The 25582-nt window shown below is 48.1% G+C and overlaps 1 protein-coding gene across 1 annotated transcript; it reads right to left on the reverse strand.

Annotated features, from left to right (window-relative positions):
- Nucleotides 1–1089: 1089 nt before the first annotated feature.
- Nucleotides 1090–2214, reverse strand: LOC120684933 (putative cyclin-dependent kinase F-2). Its single transcript, XM_039966790.1, has one exon. It carries the CDS (start codon nt 2212–2214, stop codon nt 1090–1092), a length of 1125 nt encoding a protein of 374 aa, XP_039822724.1.
- Nucleotides 2215–25582: the final 23368 nt, after the last annotated feature.

A 25582-nucleotide genomic window follows, 5' to 3' on the forward strand; every position in this document is an offset into this window, starting at 1 on the left:
TAGATCGAGAGAATGGTCGAGCTATCACAAAGGTGGCACGCATCTCGCTTTGAGCTTGACTGGTATCGTGTGGCAAAGGGATCGGTGTATGAGTATATTTAAGGTTCGGCCGATATAATCTTTATGTGTATTTGTGAGTCACTATGCCCTGCTAGATGCCGCTATTGACTTGTGATTCGGAAATGATTTCCGATTACGACCACCTACACATGAACCTAACGGGTCACACACTTAAGGGGTTTGGAATGTTGGAAAGCTTGCCTGTATGATTGTCTCTAGTGCAAGTGGGAGATTATTGGTGATATGCCCAAGAGCCAATCATCACAATATGGTTTAAAGGCCCAAGAGGATATTGATTCAAGAGGGATTAGGGTTACTAATGGGCCTATGAGATAGAAGCCCATTAGTACGCCCTATATATACGAGGGAGGGGCTAGGAGGGAGACACCCCGGTGAGCCACGCCACCTCCTAGCTGCCGCCCCTCCCTCTCTCTCTCGGCCGCCGCCCATGCCGTGCGTGCGGTGCTAGCACACCGACGCCCGGCGTTTCATCCCCGTACGTGTGGACTCCGTGGAGGCGCTGCTGCGACTGTTGCGCTGATCGGCTACTGGGATCAAGTACGAGGAGCTCAGTTCATGGGATGTGATTGACTATCTCCTCTACATCGACGCGCGACTTCTTCCGCTGCGCTGCGCGTCTAGTGGTAACAATCTATGATCTTCTACTCGCAAGCATCTTGGGTATATGCGGTAGTGATGCTAGCGTAGCCTACCCGTTTACCTACAATCAGAACCATCATCTTTGCGCGGTGAACTTCCAGAATGCAATGCAGTAGTCATATATAACAGATTCAGACGATTAGTTAAAGTAGTTTTCAAGATTTGGCTATTGACAAACCTAAATGAACTTGTAGTATTGTGAGAGGATCACAGGAGCAAGCACATCACATAACAAAAGCAGGATGATCAACATGATGGATGGATCTACTACAAATCTCGGAAAGAAAATCAACTACCCTAGGAACACAGAACGCTCATCAGATCAGATCATGTCTACTGATGACTGATAGCTGTGCTACCAATGATCGGCTAAGGAGAGGCGCCTCCACCACAAGGCCCGAAGCAGCCTCCGAAGCCAGGGCGCCGGAACCATGGCTTCCGGAGCGCGGCCGCGGCCGTGAGCCTGCGCTCCGGGTTGCTCCGCAGCAGCCCTTTCAAGACCTCGAAGCCCGCCGGCGACAGCACCTCCCTCGGGAACACCTCCCGCAGGCAGCCGCGCTCTTTCCGGCAGTGCTTCCGCAGGTAGTCCGCCCGATCGCTCGCCGCCACCCTCTCCAGCCCGGACCACGTGACGATGCCCTTGGCGCCGACCACGCGCAGCATCCTCTCGAAGACCTCGGTGTCCAGCTTGCCGCCGAAGAACGGCTCGCCGGTGCCGGCGAGGAGCTCCGCCATGATGCAGCCGAGCCCCCACGTGTCCACCCGCCCGTCGTAGTCCTTGGAGGACAGGAAGAGCTCCGGCGCGCGGTACGGGGCCGGCGACGCCAGCGGCCCGGAGCCGTCCTTCTCCGCCTGCGCCGCCGGCTCAGACATGCCGAAGCCGCAGATCTTGTAGACCATCTTCTTCCTCCCGACGAGCACGTCGCCGGCGGCGATCACGTCCTCCTGGCCGACGATCACGTTCTCGGGGACGACGTCCCTGTGCAGCACGCCGGCCCCGTGCGCGCGCTTCACGCCGGCGAGGAGCTGGCGCATGGCGTCGCGCACCTCGTCCTCGTCGAGCGGCGGGCCCTCCCGGCGGCGGAGCGCCATGTACTGGCGCAGGTTCACAGGCCCGGCGTACCCCGTGACGAGGAAGCAGTCGCCGTCGCCGCGGGCGCTGTCGGCGTAGGTGGCCAGGAGCTCGACGACCGCCGGGTGGCCGCGGCACGCCGCGAGGGACATGGCCTCCCGCGCGAAGTCGCGGATGCCCGCCTGCACGAAGCCGCCGCCGGTCCTCCCGGCGAGCCTCTTCACGGCGACGAACCGCCCGTCCACGCGGTCCCACGCTCTGTACACGTCGCCGAACATGCCCTGGCCCAGCTTCTCGCGGCGCTCGTACCGTTTCGCCACCGCAGCCGACCAGGGGCAGGGGGCCGCCGCCGCCTTGTTCTCCTCGGGCGGCGGCTCCTCCGGGTGCCCCTCCTCGCGCTGCAGCGCCACCACACCTGCCATGGATCGCGAGGGAAGCAAGACGCGGGCGCGTGAAGCTAACGCTACGCCGCGCGGGGCTTGCTGCTAGCCCTACACGATCGACGGCGCGCTGCTGCTGGTTGAGGGCCGGGAGGGATGGCATGGCAGGTGGGGGTGCTTGTTTATATGGTGTGGTTGTGCGTGGAGTCGGAGTCGGAGCCCTGGCAACAAGTTCGAGAAAAAGGAGGAGTTGCGATCTGTTAATCTGTTATCGAAGGGATGGCGATGGATACGGAATCCATCCAATGAAGAAGAGTTTCAATGGAACCAGAAGTGGTGGATCGGGGCACCAGGATTATTCATCTCGGCCTCCACGCGATATTTCCTGAGAAGTAACAGTGATAGGGATGAAGTTTTATGTTACGAATTGAGTACGGGATACCGAATTCCAAGGCAATCTGTTTCTTATTCTTTTCTTCACCTTTTCATTTTATTTTTGGTCATACAAAAAATATACTACTAGAGAATCGGTCATCGCAAACGGAATATCTCCGCCAGTTCAACACGAACTGGCGGCGATGAGGCATCACCGCCGGGTCCAGAGCAGGTGGCCACTACGGCTGTTGGAACCGGCGGCGATGCTGCCTATCACCGCCGGTTCGTGTTACGAACCGTTGGTGATGGCCTGCGAACACATCACCGCCAGTTTGTAATAGGAACGGGTGGTGATGAGCCTGTACAGTACAAATCCCCAACCCTTCTTCCTCCCACCATGTTTCTTCTCCAACCCGACGGCCAAACCTATCTCCTCCATTGTTGCAGCCAAATTTTGCCGAAATTCTCATGAAACCTCGCCATTCTTGATGTATTGGCTCCACCAACTTGTTCTATGGTTAGTAGCCATCAATTCATTGGCTTTGTACACATTTTCTTTGGATTAATCATGCATTTCGTGATGAATTAATCATGGAGGGCTCTTTTCTCCATTTTTGGATCATTTCTCATCATGGGGGCTTCTTTTTTGTTGTTTGAGTGCACCAACTTGTGCTAGGTTTGTAGCTAGCAATCCATTTGATTCATAGCCTTTATCTTAGGATTAGTCATTCATTTTTGTGATGAATTGATCAAGGAGACTCTCTTTTTCTTCACTTTGGATTAATCATAGAGGCTCATTAAATTTTGAGGGCAGGACTTCACATACTTGATTCAAGGTAAGAACCATCTCTTTATGGTTAGATTATTATCATAATTGTGATGATTGGGATGTAAGGGATCTTTCTTAATTAATCTATAGGATATTTATTAATTGTGATGGTCGAGATGTAAATGCTTTTTCTTAATTAATTTAGATGGCATTTCTTAATTGTGATGATAAGGAACTTGACAAATTGAAGTAGACATTTTAATTATTGAAGTAAAGGTTATTTTTTAATTGATGTAGATGGCATTTAATTTGTTAATTGAAGTAAAAGCTCTTTCTTAATTGATTTAGATGGCCCATAAAGTATTATATTCGTTATGAAACTTGATAAACTGAAAATCTATGTCTAGAGATGATAATTTTACTAAATTTAGATTCTTAGATTTTTTTGGTGTGCATAGATGAATCGAGGATGGATGTACGGTACAAAGGCTGGAAATTTGGATTTTGTCGATGGTGTGGAACACAAGAATCTACAAGATGATGGCTACGTATATTGCCCATGCATTGATTGCAAAAATCAGAAGCAGTTTGGAAAATGTTGAGCAGATCCACTTCCATCTACTATTTAGAGGTTTTATGCCCAACTATCAAGTTTGGAACAAGCACTGTGAGGTTGGTGAGACAATGCACTCCGTTCAAGAGGACAGTCATGCAACAATGGAGGAAACAACTACCCCGGAAATAGTGTAGGGAACCGAACATGAAAGCATCAATAAAACCATGCATGAAACATTAGTTGTTGATGATGTTGTGGATGCACTAGACCAGATGATACGTGATGGGGAACCGGAATTTCTTGATGAAAAGAATCTAAAGAAGTTGGAGCATATGAGGATAGATGCAAAAACACCACTTTACCCATGTTGCAACGTGTCTCAACTTGAAGTAAACCTGATGCTATTGGAGATGAAGTCCAATAATGGTTTGTCAGATAAGAGATTTGATGACTTGTTAAGCTTACTACAGAAGTTGGTTCCAAGCCCTAACGGGTTGCCTGAAAACACATACCAGGCGAAGCAAATGATCTGTGCAATGGGACTGGAGGTACAAAAGATCCATGCATGCCCTAAGGATTGCATCTTGTATCGTGGAAAATATAAAGACTTGGATGCATCTCCAGTGTGCTCAACTTCACGTTACAAGTATCTTGAATCAGCATTATCAATGAAAGGTGACCGCAACAAACGACCACCTGCCAAGGTCATCTAGTATTTTCCTATCATTCCTCATTTGAAGCGGTTGTTTGCAAACCCGAAGACTGCCAAGCTGATGAGGTGGCATGCCGAAGATCGACTCGTTGATGGAAATCTTAGACACCCGGCAGACGGTTCACAATGGAGAGCTACCAACTACAAATATAAGAATCGATTTGCAAAGGGGATAAGAAACATAAGGTTTGGTTTGAGTACGGATGGGATGTCACCTTTTAACATGGTGAGCAGTAAACATAGTACGTGGCATGTGACCCTTTGCATATACAACCTTCCTCCTTGGTTGTGTATGAAGCGAACCTACCTCATGATGCCATTACTAATCCAAGGGCCAAAACAACCTGGAAATGATATCGATGTTTATTTGGAACCACTGGAATATGATCTGATGAAGTTGTGGCAAGATGGTGTTAGGGTGTGGGATGAGTACAAGCTAGAACACTTCACTCTGAAGGCATTGTTGTTCGTAACAATCACAGACCTTCCCGGCCTTGGTAGCTTATCAGCCAACTAACAAAGGGTTACAAGGGATGTGTGGTTTGTTTGGATGATACCTACACAAGATGGTTGAACAATAGCAAGAAAAATGGTATACATGGGTCATCGTAGGTTCCTTCCAAAGGCTCACCCATATCGCCAGAAGAAGAATCCTTTGATGGTACAAGGGATGAACGTTCACCTCCCAAGTTCCTAAATGGGAGAGAGGTATACAAAAAGGTTAGTAAACTAAGAGTTGTACTAGGAAAGGGTGAAGGAAGTGTACCCGCTCCAGCAAATTCCTTGTGGAAAAAGAGGTCCTTGCTCTGGAGACTCCCTCATTGGCAGAACTTGTTTGGGGCAAGATATCTTGATGAAGATCTTCATAAGGGGGGAGACATAGTGTGGGTTGACTTCGAGCACTTCTATCATTTCTACCATCAGGCTGCTCTCGACGTCTCAATCATGACCTTGTGGACTATGTAAGTATCCTCATTAATGTCGTCATATATCACTCACTAGCATGTTTAACTTTTCATCGTTCTTTTCTAGAATGGAGTCACACAAATGTAGACGAAGTGGGATTAACAATCTAGGCTTCTTGGACCCTAGCACTATACATGAGAACTCAGTTCACTTACCAAGTACCGTTGACTACTTGTACAATGCTTTCCTCTCCATGCAGAATTAAAGATCCATACTTCTTTCATATAATTGCTAGTAAGTTTGTTTTTAATTCCATATCAAAGTTATGCTCACCACGGTTATTATTAATTTGCTTTGTTGTGTCTTATATACAGTTATCATCATGTCCTACTCGATATCCGCCTTAGCGATAGTCGAATCAAGGTTTCTAACTCACGAAAGAGGCCATTATCACTAATCCATCCTGTCATTGATGCCCTCAACAAGTAAGTAAAGCAACTGAATTTATAGGATATTTGAATGTCATGTATCTTATTCATGAAATTTATCTTTCATAATTTCGCCCATATATAGGGCCTTCGCTAAGTACCGTATGTCAGACCCGGGGCAGCAAGAATGCTTATAGGCATAGAATGTTCTAGAGTAAGGGATAGCTCATGGCATATACCTTACCTCTTTTGTAACAACCCGAATAGGCGTAGAACTAGCTGCAGTACAAAGAAAACTACCCAATCGTGTTGTAGTAGGACTCCAACTGTACTTGGCTAGGACTTTCCATGTAAACCTGTCCCCCCGGATATATAAGGGCGGGCAGGTACCCCCTCGAAACACATCAACACCTAAGGCAATACAAACCACCACACAGGACGTAGGGTATTACGCAACTCGCGGGCCGAACCTGGCTAAATCTTTGTGTTCCTTGCACCATCGAGTTCCAGAGCCGTCGATCCATACCTACAAATCTTACTGCTAAGGGTATCCCTGAGCAGGCTTGGCAGTAAACACCGACAGCTGGCGCACCAAGTAGGGGACTCGGCGAGTACATCGGCGAGTTCGATGGCCACCTCCGCTTTCAGCACCATGACGCCTCCTCAAGGCGCCATCTTCATCTTCGGCTCATGGGTCTGCGTTGCTAATGGTTCGGGCGGTTTCGATAGCCACCTAACCAACTTACCCACGCTGAAGATCATCACGTCGGAAGACTCCAACAAACTTGCCAGATCTGACGATCGTGGCATCATATTGCTTCCCGACCTCGCCAAGGAGATCGAGGCAAAACTCAAAGACAACTCGAGTTCCACTCAGACTCAGATTGATCTCAAACTGAAATCTACTCGGATTGGGACTCCTCTTGCTCAACCCGTATTCGGCTTGCGCAATTCATCATCTGCCTACCAACAGATGATTAGGTCCATCTATGAAAATAGCTTGGATCACCTACTCCGTGTTGAAAAATACTCTGTCACCGCTAGCCGGGAGGCACCCATTTTCGACGTATACTCAGATCCAGTCAGGTCATCTCAAGATAGTCTGGATTTCATCACCAATGCGCTGGCAAAAATTCAACTCAAATCTTGCCGAAGCCATACTCTCGCAGAACTACTCGACAACCTTCGGGAAGTTGCCAGCATTGATGATCTTCCATTTCAACACGGTACTCCCCTCGTAACCGAGAGGAAGACTGGCTCCGGAGAAACTGTCCTAGCTGATTACGACTCAGACCTGGAAAGCTTCTCTCCCGAACATTTGGTTCCAGTGATGATCCAACAACCTGAAGCTAGTCAGCATGATCCAAATGAAACCTTGGATCAGATTTCAGCAGACAATCTGACCCAAGACGCTCCACAAGATGAAGATGAAGCTACTCGCACAGCCTGGAGGGCAAGAAATCAATGTAAAGGGGAGCGCAGGGTTCATGCGGCTGAACATGCTCGTCTTCCTCCGGGCAACGTCAACAACGAATTCGACAATGTCGCAGACCCTGTCTTCAGGACACCAATCGCTGCGATGACAGAAGCAACCCTGCGACTCATGCAAATGCCTCGAAGCCCGGAGATGGAACGAGTCATAAACCTTACCAAGAATGCTGTTGAACAACTCGAGAGACAAAACCCATTGTCCTCACTTCATGGTACAAGGTCAAGGGCGACTGCAACAGTCAAACCTCAGGCAAGCCGAACTCCCGGAGGCCACCATCGTCAACAACAGCTGGAGCAGCAAAATCAAAGAAATCAAGAGGATCAGGAAGTTGCAAGTAACCATCGACCCAGGGGTGGCCAACCACCGGCAAACCAAGCTCCTGGGCCTCAGCCAAATCGTAACAACAACAACAACCGCGGGCACAATAGGGAGGAAGTAGCCGATTCCATAGTGGACGCACGGGACATCATCAATGCAAGACGCAGATCGCAGCTTCTAGATAACTCTGATCGCTTCCAAGCCCTCAGCAGAGTCTTCGACAACATCGAGTACCCAAAGGATTTCAAGCCGACGAACATCCAAAAGTACGATGGTAAGCAAGACCTGTCGGTGTTTACCGCCAAGCCTGCTCAGGGATACCATTAGCAGTAGGGTTTGTAGGTATGGATCGACGGCTCTAGAACTCGATAGTGCAAAGAACATAAAGATTTAGACAGGTTTGGGCCGCGAGTTGCGTAATACCCTACGTCCTGTGTGGTGGTTTGCCCAATGTAGACACAGCTGGAAAATCAAGCGAGCCAGACCCTGAAACAGCTGACCATACTCCTGAAGCTACTGAAGGAGCTTCCAATGCTAGTGGTGCTGGAAGTAGTGGAGCTGGAGGGTCGAAAGGTCCTTCCATTCGACTGGTACCCTTCCAGTCTATGCCTCAGTCAACTCAGGAGGAGTTGGGAAAAGAACTGTTTGATGATCCACTATTGTCTGTAGACAACATGAAGAAGCTCGCAGACTGTATGCAATGGAGCTTTAAATTTACCAAGGTGAGTCATCTGGTGCTGCTTGTTTTCGACGAGTAGTTATTTGACGTCTAACTTGCTTTGTATGTCACAGGATGTAGCCAATCGATCTTTCCTAAAGTCTCATGCTCTGTTAATACTGTAGACAACCAGAAGATCTTGAAAGAGCAGAAAGCTATGATTGCAAAACAACTAGATGAATCCCTTGCTGCTCGTAATAAGCTCTATGAAGCAAATCGACAGCATCATCTGGAGGTTTGTGATATGAAGCGCCAAATCAAGGATCTTGAAGAAGAAAGGTCAAAGCTTCAGGAAGAAAATTCCAGGCTGCAAAAGCAATTGCAGACTGCCCTTGCCTGTAAGTACCCAATCTTTTGCCTTGAATTTGCTTTGTCAACAATAATTACTGAAAAGTTTTTCCATCAGGTTCTCCAGAAGACCATACTCAACTAGTTGTAGCAGCTCAGGCTCTTGTGGATGTGGTTGATTCTGAAGAAGGGTCGTCAAGTAGCAAGTCCTTGGTGGAGCGTTTGGAAGAAGCTCCCTAGAAGATTTTTGTTGTCATGACGGCTACTTCCAAGAATTATCTAACCCACAAGATAGGAGTTGTTAAATCTGACTTGCCTCACTTCAACTTAGCTCCCATAGCTAAGGGAATAGCTCCCACTTGTTCCGATGAGAAATTTCAAGACTATTGTAAAGAATCAGAAGTGATTGCTGAGGAGATTCTGAAGAACATGGCAACTCTTATAATCTGTAGTGATTTCTTATCGCTGTTCATATCTTGTATCCTGTTGGTGTGTTTTTAAAAGCATGATCTGACACCGGAGGATAAGTATCAACTAGTCGATCAATCGAGTAGAATACTCGCATGGAGCGATCTTTAAAGTTAATCATTTAAGATGAGTCCTGTCGAACTATCCAAATAGAAAAGACTTGTAAAGATATCTATAAACTTCTCGAGCAAGCGAGTAGTGTTTCTTAACCAAGGACTGGAGTAATTCGTAAGACAGAACTATTAGGTACGAACCCCATTGGGTTGCCCAAAATGTAAATGTCAAAGGGATATCCAAAAATTTACTCGAGCAGGGCGAGTAAAGTGTTCTTTAACTAAGGACTGGAGTAATCCTTAAGGCAAAACTGTTAAGTGTGAACCCCGTCGGGCTATCCAAGACGTAAATGCCAGAAAGATATCCAAAACTTACTCGGGCGAGGTGAGTAAGGTGTCTAACTTGTAGACTGGCGTAACTACTAAAATTAACCTATTAGAGCGAACCCCGTCCGGTTGCCCAGGATGGACAAAATGTAGTAGTATCCATAACATACTTGAGCGAGTGAGTAGTTTTGCCTTTATAACAAGGCTGGAGTCCCTTATAGTTGACCTGTTAGGATGAGCTCCATCGAGTTACCCAAGATGGACAACTAGTAAAGGTATCCATTCACCTTCTCGAGCTAGGCGAGTAGGTTGTGCCCTTATATTAAGGGAAAGGATGTGGCTTGTGTAGTTGTCCTGATGGAAAACTGTGTAAGTTATCCTGAACTGGTGATGCTGTTAGATTGCCTTTAATGTAGTCGATATGCCAATAAGGACCCTCACTTTATTAAAGAAATCAACTAACACCACTATACTGCTTGGATTAAGGATAAAACTTGTGCAAGTGCTCGATGTTCTAGGAATTCGGTACCTTATAACCATCTGCATCAGTGATTCTGTATGATCATGGTCTTGTAACCTTGGTTACGATGAAGGGACATTCCCATCTGGAATTTAACTTGTGCAGTCCTGTCTCATCTTGAATCCGGCGAAGTACTAGATCTCCAATGTTGAAGGATCTTTGCTGGACATTGCGATCATGATAGCGTCTGACTCCTTGAAGGTATCTAGCCGATTGAGTTAAGGCGTTGACCTTGGCCTCTTCGACTGAATCTAACACAAGTTGTCGAGCTTCATCTGCTTCTCCTTCTTGATAGCCTTCTACTCCTGGGGATCTCCACATGATATCTGCTGGTAGTTGTAACACCCTAATTTAATTTTCTTATTTAATAATAAATTTAATTGGCTTTATTTAAATTTCTAAGGATTATTGTGTTAGTATTGCATTTAATCTAAATTTTGTTCCTTAAGTAATTAAAATTTTATCTTAGGTTTAATTTCGTTGTTGCATCATGCTGGAGCATTTCTTTATTTGTTTGAGTGCTAGAGAGAATTCAAATTTGAATTTGAATTCATTTGGCTTGAGTTTGAGTTAGAAATAGAAATAGGAAATTGAGTTAGAATTAGAAAAGGAAAAGAGGTTTGGAAATAGAGAAAACAGTGAACCCAAAACCCAGCCCAACTCCTCTTCGCAGCCCAACCCGCACCCCTCTCTCCCTCTCTTTCCCGTGGCCCGTCCCGCTTACCCAGCCCAGCAGCACCCCGGGCCCAGCTCTTCCCCGCACGGCCCAGCAACCAGCGCCACGGCCCGCTTCGCCCCTTCCCCATTCACGGCCCGCATCACGCGCTCCCGTAGCCCAGCGCCCGCGTCCCTGCCTCCTCTCGCTGTCACACCGGCCCCACCAGTCATCCCCTCCCCCACGCCACGCGCGCACAACAGCCACGCCGCTATCCCCGCCCCGGATGCTCGCCGGCCTTCCTTAGCGGGCGCGCACGCCAAGGATCCACGGGCTCACGCCTTCTTAAAAGCCTCAGCCCGCACCCCCAGGAACCCTATCTCCACCTCTGCGGGCGCCCCTAAACCTAGCTGCCGCCGCACCGCCCCACTCTGCCTTGCCGCCGCTCTGCGCCGCCGCGGCTACGCCGCTCCGCCATACCGGAGCCCCGGCCGAGCAGCGCACCGACTCCGCCTCGACGCCAGGATCCTTCCCGAGCCCGCTGCCCTCCGCTCCGAGTCCTGCATCGGCTTCGCCACCAAGCCCCACGAGCGCCGCCCGCGAACCTCGCCGCCATCGTCCCGCCGCTGCGACCTCGACCGCCCTGCGCCCTCGGTAAGCCGCAGGTCGCTCCCCTGGTCTTTTGTGCTAGAGAGTACTAGGCCGTAGCCCCGGAATCCCGCAGAACGCCGCTCGCCGGCGCGTTTCGCCGCGCCGACCCGCCGCCGCGAAACCCAGAGCCGCTACGGACCCCCGTAACCCTCGCCAAGGCCCCTGGTGCGTTACTCATGACCCGGCGGTGCTCCACGGCCAAACAACACCCTGTATTGACCCCTGAAATGCCAGATTAGCCACCCCAGCGACCCCCCCCCCCCCCCCCGCCGCCGCCGCCCGCAAAGCGCCCCAGCCACTCGATCTAGGGCCGACAGTCTAGATTAGATCTAGAACTAAGCCGCCTCGACCCATTAGATCAAGATCTGACGATCCACATGCGAAGATACCGGTTTGCTGGCCTTTTTGCTAAAGAGCCCTCGGGCTTTCGCTGAATCAACCCGCAGTCCTGATCTATTCAAAAATAATTACAGTTTAGGCATATTTTTAACACTTAGCCCCCTGAGCTCTTTAGAAATAGAACCCGCCATCCAGGTTTAGTCTTTTTGCGAGTTAGACCCCAGAGTTTTAGTTTAATTACATTTTAGTCCTCGGTTTTGCCCAGAAACCCCCCTGGAACTTAGTTTTTCTAGCAGATAAGCCCCTAGATCTTGTTTTAGCTCTAGTTTATGCGTTTTAGCTCCGTTTTAGGCGTTCTTTATGTCCACGCGATCGTTTTAACGTGTAGAATAGCTTTAGACTAGTTTATTGTGCTGTTTTTATGTATTGTTGTACTGTTTCTTAGTTTTTGCTATTGTTTGCATGTATGTTTATGTTGTGCATTGTTTTGGCCATGTGTTCGTGAGTAGACGTTGATCCATCCGAGGAGCCCCAGTACCAGTACCCGGAGCAGCCGTCTTCCGACCAGTTTGAGCAGCAGCAGGAGCAGTACGAGGAAGGCAAGTATAACACGAACAACCTATCACTTTAAATACAATTTCATACTGCATTTTAATACTGTATGTCTATAAGGACTTTCCTAGCCACTTTATATCCTTTATATATATCCTTGGGTTGCGTTTTGGTTAGTTGTGCTAGGTGTCGTGCTATAACACACTTGGTCCTTTTTAATTAATTTGATTAATGGTATATGCAACTTAATTCTGAGAGTGGCCCTCTGTGTTGGCTTGAGTGGCTCACGTCTCGTTAAAATTGGTTTTTATTAGAAACATGGTTTAGGGGGCCGGCACGGTGCTTACTGCCTGGTTGGCCACTCTCCATAAGGACCAGTTTATAGAGCGACAACCTGGGACAACAGCGCTACCACAAGACTGGAATGGGACGGTCTTGGCTTACTAATTAGGGCATTTTGGTTCGGGAGTAACTTACCGACGGGGCAAGAGGGGAGTCGAGCTTCAATGGTGCCCAGGCTACGAGGCTTGGTCTGCGTACCCCTCGAGGTGGGTACCATCGTTGTACTGCCTGAATCCTTAGCGGTTACACCTTACCAACGTGTCCTTTGTAACGGCCTCGTAGTGAGTTTGCTAGTCATCTCACCTAAGAAAGTGTGATGAACAACTAGCGTAGCTCACACTTGTGGGTAAAGATGTGCAACCTCTGTAGAGTGTAAAACTGGTATACTAGCCGTGCTCACGGTCATGAGCGGCCCAGATCCTCCTTTTGATTAGTGGGGTTATCTCCTTCCGACGAGGGAGGTGCCTCTCGGGGTTACCTTGGTGGTTGTGGTTTGGTTCTCAGCAGTAACATGATTAATTTTGATTAATTACTATGGGTTTATGGTAATTCATCAAATTGTAGTAAATAGCTTTAATAAAATTTTGCCAAGACTTAAAAGCTAATGCAGTCAGTCAGCCAACCTAGAGCCTCATAGTTTGTGTTATACTTGTTGAGTACAAGTTGTGTACTCACTCTTGCCTACTCTACTCTTTTTTTCCTCTTGGGGACACTCTACTGCTGCTCAGTTCCTGCCGACGCGAGGGAGTTCGCTCAGCGCTACCAGGACTACGTGGACTTCTAGGCGTTCGTCTCCCAGTCGACGTCCCTGTGGCGCCCTGCTCAACTTCGGAGAGTTTTTATCGTATTTGTACTTCGCTTCCGCTGTATCAGACATTTATGTCATTAATGTAATAAATAACTTTCGTACTCGCTTTATTATATCTTTTTACATGATATGTGCTGTGATATACTGTTCATTCTGTTGTATATACGTGTGACTTGATCCTGGCACATATATGATTGCTCGGTTTATGTCCTTTTATAAACCGGGTGTTACAGTGGTATATCCTCTGACCCATAGGTAAGGAAGAAAGGAGATTATCCAGTTGCTTTGCTAGGCTGGGTTCGCAGCCCCCAGACTATGTGAGAAAGTTCTTGAATCCACTTGCCACCTTTCTTGGTATTGGCATCGTAGAGTCTTTTCTTCAAGCCGTCGAGTACTAAACCATTGATGCGCTCAGCTTGCCCGTTTGCCTAAGGGTGGGCTACTGAAGCATATTTCACCTCGATGCAGGAGTTGTCATAGAAATCCCAAAAAGATTGTGAGGTGAAGTTAGAGCCAAGATTTGTGATGATGGTGTGGGGAAAGCCAAATCGGTGAATAATGTCAGAGATGAAATCCACTGCTCGGTTGGATGAAATCTTGATAATGGGCTTGTACTCGATCTACTTGGTAAACTTGTCGACTGCTACCAGCACGTGATTGAATCCTCCTGGAGCTACGGTCAGTGGTCCGATCATGTCCAGACTCCAACAGGCGAACGGCCATGATGGAGGGATTGTTATCAGGTTGTGTGTTGGGACGTGAGTCTTTTTGCCAAAAAATTGGCAGCCAGGACATCGTCTGACGAGGTCCTCTGCGTCTGAAATAGCTGTTGGCCAAAAGAACCCTGACATGTATGCCTTGCCAACTAGTGTCCTTGATGCGGCGTGGTTGCCGCAAACTCCTTCGTGTATTTCTCGGAGGATGTCTTTGCCTTCTTCAAGGATAACACACTTCATGAGGATGCCTGAAGTAGAGCGCTTGCATAGGTTTCATCAACAAGGACAAAACCCTTGCTACGCCTAATAATGCGGGTAGCTTCAGTGCACTTAGGATCGACATGTGATGGAAGCTTGAATTCCTTGATGAAGTCGATAAACTGGGTCCGCCAATCTTCTTCAATCATCAGTATTTCTCTGAATGTGGCCAGAGCCTCCGTGTCAGCAACTTGTTGGCTTGGTACCTTGACTGATGGATGGTGAAGTTCATGGACAAAGACTCCCGGTGGAACAACTGCTCGAGTGGATCCAAGCTTGGAAAGGACATCGGCTCCCACATTGTTGTCACGATTGACGTGGTGGATTTCCAATCCTGAGAACTTGTTTTCGAGCTTTCTGATTTCTTTGACATATGCGTCCATGGTATCCTTGTTGATGTCCCATTCCTTGTTGACTTGTTGTACGACGAGTAGAGAATCGCCGTAAACGAGTAGTCGCTTGATGCCAAGAGAAACTGCTAGTCGAAGACCATGTAGCAGTGCCTCGTATTTAGCTTCGTTGTTGGAAACCTTGAACATGATTTGGAACACATACTTCAGTTGCTCTCCCTTGGGGGAAATGAATAGAACTCCAGCGCCGCCTCCATCGAGCTTGAGTGAGCCATCGAAGTACATCACCCAGTGCTCTGGAACGTTTTGGGGGGCTGGAATCTGATTTTCCCGTCATTCAGCTAAAAAGTCAACTAGTGCGTGTGACTTGATTGCTGTTCTTGGCTTGAAGTTGATTTCTAAGGCTCCCAATTCAACTGCCCACTTTGAAATTCGTCCACTGGCATCCCGATTGTGGAGTATATCCCCCAATGGGAAGATAGTTATGACTAAGATCTTGTATTCGTCGAAGTAATGCCAGAGCTTCTTGGATGTGATTAGAATTCCATACAAAAGTTTCTAGATTGATGGATATCTAACCTTTGATTTAGAGAGTACTTCGCTGATGAAGTAGACTGGTCTCTAAACGCCATAGGCATGACCTTCCTGCGGGCATTTGACTACTATTGCCGTACTGACCACATGAGTAGCCGCAGCGATGTAGAGGAGTAGTTCCTCGCAGGGTAGTGGAGCTGTCAGAATCGGCGAAGACTGGAGGTGATTCTTGAGGTTCTCGAGTGCTTCCGCGGCTTCTGTAGTCCACTCGAACTTATCTTGTCGCTTTAAGAGCTTGAAGAAGGGTAGACCCCGTTCGCCAAGCCTGGACAGGAATCTATTCAAAGCTGCCATGCAACCTGTAAGCTTCTGGACGTCCTTGATGGTAGCTGGAGTGTCCATGGCCATGATGGCATTGATCTTCTCTGGATTGGCTTCGATTCCTCGGTTACTGATGATGAATCCGAGTAGTTTTCTAGAGGGTACGCCAAAGACGGACTTGGTTGGGTTAAGCTTCCAGTGGAATTTCCGGAGGCTGTTGAAAGTCTCTTCCAGGTCAGTAATAAATTGATCCTGGGACTTGGTTTTGACAACGACATCATCGACATAGGCTTCAACATTGCGGTGTAGCTGGTCAGCGAAGCATAGCTGTAACGCACGCTGGTAGGTAGCACTAGCGTTCTTCAACCCAAAGGACATAGTCTTGTAGGCGTATGCACCGTAAGGTGTTATGAAGGCCGTCTTGATTTGGTCTTCTTCTTTCAGGGCGATCTGATGGTACCCCGAATAGCAGTCGAGGAAGGATAATAGGACACATCCTGCTGTCGAATCGATAACTTGATCAATGCGTGGTAGCCCAAAAGGATCCTTTGGGCAGTGCTTGTTTAGATCGGTGTAGTCGACGCACATCCTCCACTCGTTGTTGTTCTTTTTCTAGACGAGCACAGGGTTAGCCAGCCAATCAGGATGATAGACTTCCTTGATGAGCCCTGCTGCGAGTAGTTTTGCCAGCTCTTTCTTGATGGCCTCTCGCTTGTCCGGTGAGAAACGACATAACCGTTGCTTCTTCGGTGTGGCTTTAGGGTCCACCTTCAAGGCATGCTCGATCAACTCCTTGGGCACCCCTGCCATATTCACTGGTTTCCACGTGAATATGTCTCGGTTGGCCCTAAGGAAGTTGACGAGCTCGAGTTCCTATTTGTCACCCAGTCCTGCTACGATGATGGCTGTATTGGAGTCGTCACCCTCTTGTAGCTGGATAGTCTTGGTGCCCACATCACCGATTGGTTTAACCGATGATTGGCTTGGCTTCTTGGACGGCATCGACTCCTTGAGTGAGAGTTCCTTAGCAGCAGCGAGTATCTCGCTGACAGAGCTAGGGACCCGAATAGAGGCGGCATGATCTATTGCTTCCTTGTCACACTCGAAAGACTTGAGGAGGTCTCCTTGTAATGAAAGGACTCCTTTGTTGCCTGGCATCTTGAGGAGCAGGTAGACATAGTGTGGTACTGCCATGAACTTGTCTAGAGCAGGTCTTCCCAAGATAGCATGGTAGGAAGATTCGAAGTCGGCTACTTCGAATTTGATATATTCTGTCCGGAAGTTCTATTCTGTACCAAATGTGACTGGGAGAGTGACTGAGCCAATTGGTGTAGAAAAATTCCCGGGGACAATGCCGTAGAAAGGAGCCTTGCTTGGAGTAAGCAGACTCATATAATTGAGGCCCATCTTTGACAATGTGCTTGCAAAGATCAGATTGAGCCCACTTCCGCCGTCGATGAGTACTCGAGTAAGATTGGAGCCCTGAACGACTGGATCGAGTACTAACGGGAACTTTCCAGGTTCAGAGAAGCTGGTCCATTGATCCTCCCTTGTGAAGGTAATGGGGACCTCGCTGTACTTGAGTGGCCTCTAAATTGCTGGTTCGACTGAGAGGATCTCTCTTACTAGGAGCTTTTGAGCTCGCTTGGAGAAGCTAGGATCTCCTCCAAATATGACGTTGACGATGTTTTGTTGCTGTTGGAATCCATCATGGTCTTTCTTGTCGTCTTCGTCAAATTTGTCTTGTTCTTTCTTAGGAGCACCTGCAGGTGCCGACTGGAAGGATTTGCGCAGGATCGTGCACTCCCACATCGAGTGGTTGCTCTTGGGGTGGATCGGGCATCTCTTGTTGTGGAGAATCTTGTCAAACTGGTCCTGCGGCTTGTCGCCCTTCTTACCGCGCGGTGTGCAATCCATAGTGCCGATAGTGTCATCAGGCTTACGCTTGCGCGTGGGATCCCGCTAGTTGCGGGTCCTTCCACGATCGTTGTGGTGCTTCCCGTTGTTGTCGTTGTTGCGGCGGGGAAAGCGACTGCGTTCTTGCTCCTCTTCATCTGCCCAGCGCTGCATCATGTCTCGTAGATCTACCACTGTCTTGGGGCGATTACGCCCGAAGTCGCGGTACAGGGATTGGACAGTGATGCCGCTCTGGAAGTAGTCGATGACATCGTCGTCTGCGACGTTGGGGATGGTAGCTCTTGTGTCGAAGAAGCGGTTGACGTAGGATCTAATCGACTCGCCTTGCTCCTGCTTGATCATGGACAGGGCGTGGCGAGTAGCTACTCGATGTAGCGACCCTTGAAAGTTGTCGACGAACGCCTTCTTGAGGTCCTCCCACGAGTTGATTGACTCGCGCGCCAAGCTCTCGAGCCACGTGAGGGGTGCGGGCTCGAGGGCCATCGAAAGGTAGAGGACCTTGTTGTTGGTATCTAAACCTGCAACACTAATAGTGGTCGAGTATAAATGTAACCATTGAGCAGGGTCTTGCTTACCGTCGTACTTTTGGATGTTCGTAGGCTTGAAGTCCTTCAGGTACTCGATGTTGTCGAAAGCCCTGCTCAGGGCTTGCAAGCGATTGGAATTGTCCGCAAGCTGTACTCTGCGTCTTGCGTTGATGATATCCCGTGCATCCACGATGGAGTCGGCTACCTCTTCCCTGTTGTGCCCACGGTTGTTGCCGCGGTTTGGCTGAGACCCAGGAGCTTGGTTTGCTTGTGGTTGGCCACCCCTGGGGCGATGACTGCTCGCAGCTTTCTGGTCTTCTTGATTCCTTTGGTTTTGCTGCTCCTGCTGTTGTTGACGATTGTGGCCTCCGGGAGTATGGCTCGCCTGAGGTATGACTGTTGCAGTGGCCCTTGATCGCGTGCCGTGGAGTGAGGACAGCGGGTTCTGTCTCTCGAGTTGTTCAACGGCATTCTTTGTGAGATTTATGACTCGCTCTAATTCTGGATTCCGGGGCATCGTCATGAGTCACAGGGTTGCTTCTGTCATCGCAGCAATTGGAGTCCTGAAGACAGGATCCGTGGCATTGTTGAATTCGTCGTTGAGGTTGCGTGGTGGAATACGAGCACATTCAGCCGTGCGAGCCCTGCACTCCTCTTTACGTTGATTCCTTGCCCTGCGAGCATTGCGAGTGGCTTCATCTTTGTCTTGTGGAGCATCTTGAGTCAGATTGTCTGCTGAGATCTGATCCAAGGCTTCGTTTGGATCATGCTGGCTAGGAGCACCTCCCAGTTGGATGATCACAGGAACCAAATGTTCGTGAGAGAAGCTTTCCAGGTCTGACTCGTAATCAGCTAGGACAGTTCCACCAGACCCAGTTTCCCTCTCGGTTACGAGGGATGTACCATGTTGGAACGGGAGATCGTCAATGCTGGCAACTTCTCGCAGGTTGTTGAGTAGTTCTGCGAGGGTGCGGCTTCGGCAAGATTTGAGTTGCATCTTAGTCAGCGCGTTGGTGATGAAATCTAGGCTGTCTTGGGGTGACTCGACTAGATCTAGGTATACGTCGAAAATGGGTGCCTCCCGACTGGCAGTGACTGATGGGTTTTCGGCGTGGCATAGGCGATCCAAGCTATAAAATGATCTAATCATCTGTTTGTAAGTAGACGACGAATTGCACAGACCAAATATGGGTTGTGCAAGAAGAGTCTCAATCCGAGTAGATTTTAGTTTGAGATCAGTCTGAATCCGAGTGGAATTCGAATTGTCTTTGAGTTTCACCTCGATCTCCTTGGCGAAGTCGGGAAGCAACGTGATGTCGTGATCGCAAGATCTGGCGAGCTTGTTGGAATCTTCCGATGTAGAGATCTTCAGTGTGGGGGAGTAGGTTAGGTGGCTGTTGAAGCCGCCCGATCCATTGGCGGCGCAGACCCATGAGCCAAAGATGAAGGTGGCGCCTCGGGGAGGCATCATGGTGCTGAAAGCGAAGGTGGCCATCGAACTCACCGAGTCCCCAACCTGGCGCGCCAGCTGTCAGTGATTATCGCCAAGCCTGCTCAGGGATACCCTTAGCAATAGGGTTTGTAGGTAGGGATCGACGGCTCTAGAACTCGATGGTGCAAAGAACACAAAGATTTAGATAGGTTCGGGCCGCGAGTTGCGTAATACCCTACGTCCTGTGTGGTGGTTTGTATTGCCTTAGGTATTGATGTGTTTCGAGAGGGTCCCTGCCCGCCCTTATATATCCGGGAGGGACAGGGTTACATGGAAAGTCCTAGCTGAGTACAGTTGGATTCCTACTACAACATGATCGGATAGTTTCCTTGTACTGTAGCTAGTTCTACGCCTATTCGGGTAGTTATAAAAGAGATAAGGTACATCCATGAACTATCCCTTACTCTAGAACATTTTACGCCTATGAGCAGTCCCGCTGCCCCGGGTCTGACAAGACCCCGCTCAATGGTTATGTTTATACTCGACCGCTGTTAGTATTGCAGGGGGAGACACTAACACCAAGGTCCTCTACTTCCCGATGGCCCAGGAGCCCACACACCTCACGTGGCTCGAAAGCTTGGCGCGCGAGTCCATACACTCGTGGGATGACCTCATGAAGGCCTTCATCGACAACTTCCAAGGGTTGCTACACCGAGTAGCTACTTGACACACCCTGTCCATGTGCAAGCAGGAGCAAGGCGAGTCGATCAGATCCTACGTCAAGCGTTTCTTCGACACAAGAGCCACCATCCCCAACGTCGCCGACGACGATGTCATCGACTACTTCCAGAGCGGCATCACTGTCCAGTCTCTCTACCGTGACTTTAGGTGTAACCGCCCCAAAACGATAGTGGATCTACTAGACATGATGCAGCGCTGGGTAGACGAAGAAGATCAAGAACGCAGTCGCTTCCCACGCCGCAACAACGACAACAATGGGAAGTGCCACAACGACCGTGGAGGGCCCAGCAACCAGCGGGATCCTGCGCGCAAACGCAAGCCCGACGACACTGTCGGCACTATGGATCGCACCTCGCGTGGTAAAAAGGGCTACAAGCCGCAGGACCAATTCGATAAGATTCTTCACAACAAGAGATATCCAATCCACCCCAAGAGCAACCACTCGATGTGGGAGTGCACGATTCTGCGCAAATCCTTCCAGTCGGCACATGTAGTCGCTCCTAAGAAAGAACAGGACAAAGATGACGAAGACGACAAGAATGACCCGGATGGTTTCCAAGAGCAATTAAACGTCGTCAACGTCATATTTGTAGGAGATCCCAACTTCTCCAAGTGAGCCCAGAAGCTCCTACTCAGAGAGATCCTCTCAGTCGAGCCAGCAATTCAGAGGCCACTAAAATACAACGAGGTCCCCATTACCTTCTCCAGGGAAGATCAATGGACCAGCTTCTCTGAACCAGGAAAGTTCCCGCTAGTACTTGATCCAGTCGTCCAAGGCTCCAAGCTTACTCGAGTGCTTATCGACGGTGGAAGTGGGCTCAACTTGATCTTCGCAAGCACATTTGCAAAGATGGGCCTCAACTACATGAGTCTACTCACTCCAAGCAAGGCTCCATTCTATGGCATCGTCCCCAGAAATTCCTCTACACCAATTGGCTCGGTTACTCTTCCAGTCACATTCGGTATTCGTTATTCCACCTTGAGCCTAGTGTAGTTGGGGAGAGGAGACCCCTGAGCCAGCCTTGCCTTGTTGATGACCATACTTTGATCTCCAGGACCTAGATCTGAAGTATCATTTACACCCTCCCGAGATTGGACTTGAGGGAGGGTAAGACCAGAACGATAGTGGAGGCCACTAGAGTCCCGGAGGGACAAGCTAGTAGGAACGCAGAAAACCTTCCACTGGCAGGCGATCATGTTTTTCATAGGATTTCTCGTTACTCATGTCTTTTGGGTTGAAGAATGCTGGTGCTACCTACCAGCGTGCCATACAGCTGTGCTTTGCTGATCAGTTACATCGCAATGTTGAAGCCTATGTTGACGATGTTGTCGTCAAAACCAAGACCCAGGATCAATTCATTACTGATCTAGAAGAGACCTTCAACAGCCTCCGAAAATTTCGCTGGAAACTCAACCCAACCAAGTGCGTCTTTGGCGTACCCTCTGGAAAACTACTCGGATTCATTGTTAGTAACCGAGGAATTGAGACCAATCCAGAGAAGATCAATGCCATCATGGCTATGGATGCTCTAGCTACTTTCAAGGATGTCCAGAAGCTTACAGGCTGCATGGCAGCTCTGAATCGATTCTTGTCCAGGCCTGGCGAATGGGGTCTTGGTTTACCTTTCTTCACGCTCCTGAAGCGACAAGATAAATTCGAATGGACTACAGAGTCCGTGGAAGCACTCAAGAACCTCAAGCATCATCTCCACTCACCGCTGACTCTAACAGCTCCACTACCTGGCGAGGAACTACTCATATACATCGCTGCGACTACTCATGTAGTCAGTACGGCGATAGTAGTCGAACGCCCGGTGGAAGGCCACGCCTATGGCATTCAGAGACCAGTCTACATCATCAGTGAAGTACTGTCTGAGTCAAAGGTTAGATATCCATCAATCCAGAAACTTTTGTATGGAATTCTAATCACCTCCAGGAAGCTTCGACATTACTTCGACGAGTACAAGATCTCAGTAATAACTAACTTCCCATTGGGGATATACTCCACAATCGGGATGCCACTGAACGAATTTCAAAATGGGAAGTTGAACTGGGAGCCTTTAAAATCAACTTCAAGCCAAGAACAGCAATCGAGTCACAGGCACTAGTCGACTTCTTAGCTGAATGGCGGGAAAATCAAATTCCAGCACCGCATAACGTTCCAGAGCATTGGGTAATGTACTTTGATGGCTCACTCAAGCTCGACGGAGGCGGCGCGGGAGTTCTGTTCATCTCCCCTAAGGGAGAGCAATTGAAGTATGTGTTCCAAATCTTGTTCAAGGTCTCCAACAATGAAGCTGAATACGAGGCACTGCTACATGGCCTTCGACTAGCAGTTTCTCTCGGCATCAAGCGACTACTTGTTTACGGCGATTCTATACTCGTCGTTCAGCAAGTCAATGAAGAATGGGACATCAACAAGGATACAATAGACGCATACGTCGAGGAAATCAGAAAGCTCAAAAACAAGTTCTCAGGATTGGAAATCCACCACGTAGACCGCGACAACAACGTGGGAGCCGATGTCCTTTCCAAACTTGGATCTACTCGAGCAGCTGTTCCACCGGGAGTGTTTGTTCATGAACCTCATCATCCATTAGTCAAGGTACAAAGCCAACAAGCCACTAACACGGAGGCCCCGGCCACAGTCAAAGAGGTACTGATGATTGAAGAAGATTGGCGGACTCAGTTTATCGACTTCATCAAGGAGTTCAAGCTTCCACCACATGTTGATCCTAAAAGCGCTGAAGCTGCCCGCATCATCAGGCGTAGCAAGGGTTTCGTCCTCGTCAGCGACAACCTATACAAGTGCTCTGCTTCTGGCATCCTCATGAAGTGTGTTGCCTTTGAAGAAGGCAAAGACATCCTCAGAGAGATACACGAAGGAGTTTGCGGCAACCACGCTGCGTCAAGGACACTAGTCGGCAAGGCTTACAGGTCAGGATTCTTCTGGCCAACAGCTATTTCAGACGCAGAAGATCTCGTCAGACGATGTCCTGGTTGCCAATTCTTCGGCAAAAAGACTCACGTCCCAGCACATAACCTGATAACAATCCCTCCATCATGGTCGTTCGCCTGTTGGAGTTTGGACATGATCGGACCATTAACCATAGCTCTAGGAGGATTCAATCATGTGCTGGTAGCAGTCGACAAGTTTACCAAGTGGATCGAGTACAAGCCCATTGTCAAGATCTCATCTGATAGAGCAGTGGATTTCATCTCTGACATCATTCACCGGTTTGGATTTCCTCAGACTATCATTACGGATCTTGGCTCTAACTTCACGTCACAGTCTTTCTAGGACTTCTGTGACAACTCCTGCATCGAGGTCAAATATGCTTCAGTAGCTCATCCTCGGGCAAATGGTCAAGTAGAGCGCATCAATGGTTTAGTACTCGATGGCTTGAAGAAAAGACTCTACGACGCCAACACTAAGAAAGGTGGCAAGTGGATTCAAGAATTACCCCATGTGGTATGGGGGCTCCGAACGCAGCCTAGCAAAGCAACTGGACAATCTCCTTTCTTCCTAACTTACGGGTCAGAAGCTATACTACCCGCAGATATCATGTGAAAATATCCAAGAGTAGAAGCCTATCAAGAAGGAGAAGTAGATGAAGCTCAACAACTTGAGTTAACTCAGTTGAAGAGGCCAGAATCAACGCTTTAACCCAATCGGCTAGATATCTTCAAGGAGTCAGACGCTATCATGATCGCAATGTCCAGCAAAGATCTTTCAACATTAGAGATTTAGTATTAAGAAGGATTCAAGATGAAACATGATTGCACAAGTTAAATTCCAGATGGGAGGGTCCCTTCATTGTAACTAAGGTTACAAGACCCGGATCATACAGAATTACTGATTCAGATGGCAACGAGGTATCCAATTCCTGGAACATTGAGCATCTGCGCAGATTTTATCCTTGATCCAAGTAACATAATAATGTCAGTTTATCTCTTTAATAAAGCAAAGGCCTTCATCGACTTTTTTACTACACTAAAGGCAGTTTTCAACTTGACAGCACTATCTTTTATTATTCTCTGAAAAAGTTCATCCAACCAGGATAATCTCAACATATTCATACCGACCTGGATAACTCTCTCTGGATAGCTTACACAGTTTTCCATCAGGATAACTACACAAGCCACATCCTTGTCCTCGATATAAGGGCACAACCTACTCGCCTAGCTCGAGAAGGTATATGGATACCTTTACTAGTTGTCCATCTTGGGTAACTCGACGGAGTTCATCCTAACAGGTCAACTATAAGGAACTCCAGCCTCGCTTTAAAGGTAAAACTACTCGCTTGCTCGAGTATGTTATGGATACTACTACATTTTGTCCATCTTGGGTAACCCGACGGGGTTCATCCTAATAGGTCAATCTTAATAGTTACTCCAGTCTACAAGTTAGACACCCTATTCACAAGCTTGAATAGGTATTGGATATTTTTAAGATGGTTTTATCTTGGATAACTCGGCGGAGTTCATTCTAACAGATCTATCTTAGAAGTTACTCCAAGTCCTTGGTCAGGACACCCTACTCGCTTGCTCGAGTAGTTTATGGATATCTTTACAATTTTTTTTATTTGGATAGTCCGACGGGATTCATCCTAACTGATCAACTACAAAGATTACTCCATTCGATTGATCAATTAGTTTGTATTTATCCTACGGTATCAGATCATCCTTCTGAAGACACACCAACAGGATACAAGCTATATACAATGACAAAATCATACTGAAGATTACAAGAGTTGTTACAAGCAGTTTACTCTGCCAAGTTCTTTAGAATTTTCTCAGCAATCACTTCTGATTCTTTACAATAGACCCGGAATTTCTCATCAGAACAATCGGGAGCTATTCCTTTAGCTATGGGAGCTAAATTAAACTGAGGCAAGTAAGACTTGACAACTCTTATCATGTGGGTCAGATAATTCTTGGAGGTAGCCATCATGACATCAAAGATCTTCTTGGGAGCCTCTTCTAAACGCTTTACCAAGGACTTGCTATCCGACGACCCCTCTTCAGAATCGACCATGTCCACAATGACCTGAGCTGCTGCCACCAGTCGAGTATGGTTATCTGGAGAACCTGATGGAAGGATATTTCAGTGATTATTATTGATAAAGCAATATCAAGACAAAAGATCAAGTACTCACAAGCTTGAGCAATCTGCAACTGTTCTTGAAGCTTTGAATTTTCTTCCTAGACCTTTGATCTTTCTTCTTCAAGGCCCTTGATCTGCCACTTCATATCACAAAGTTCTAGATGATGCTTTCGGTTTGCTTCATACAGCTTGTTCCGAGCAGCAAGGGATTCATCTAGTCATTTGGCAAT

Source organism: Panicum virgatum, chromosome 8N (assembly GCF_016808335.1).
Source record: "Panicum virgatum strain AP13 chromosome 8N, P.virgatum_v5, whole genome shotgun sequence".
NCBI classification, from domain to species: Eukaryota; Viridiplantae; Streptophyta; class Magnoliopsida; order Poales; family Poaceae; genus Panicum; species Panicum virgatum.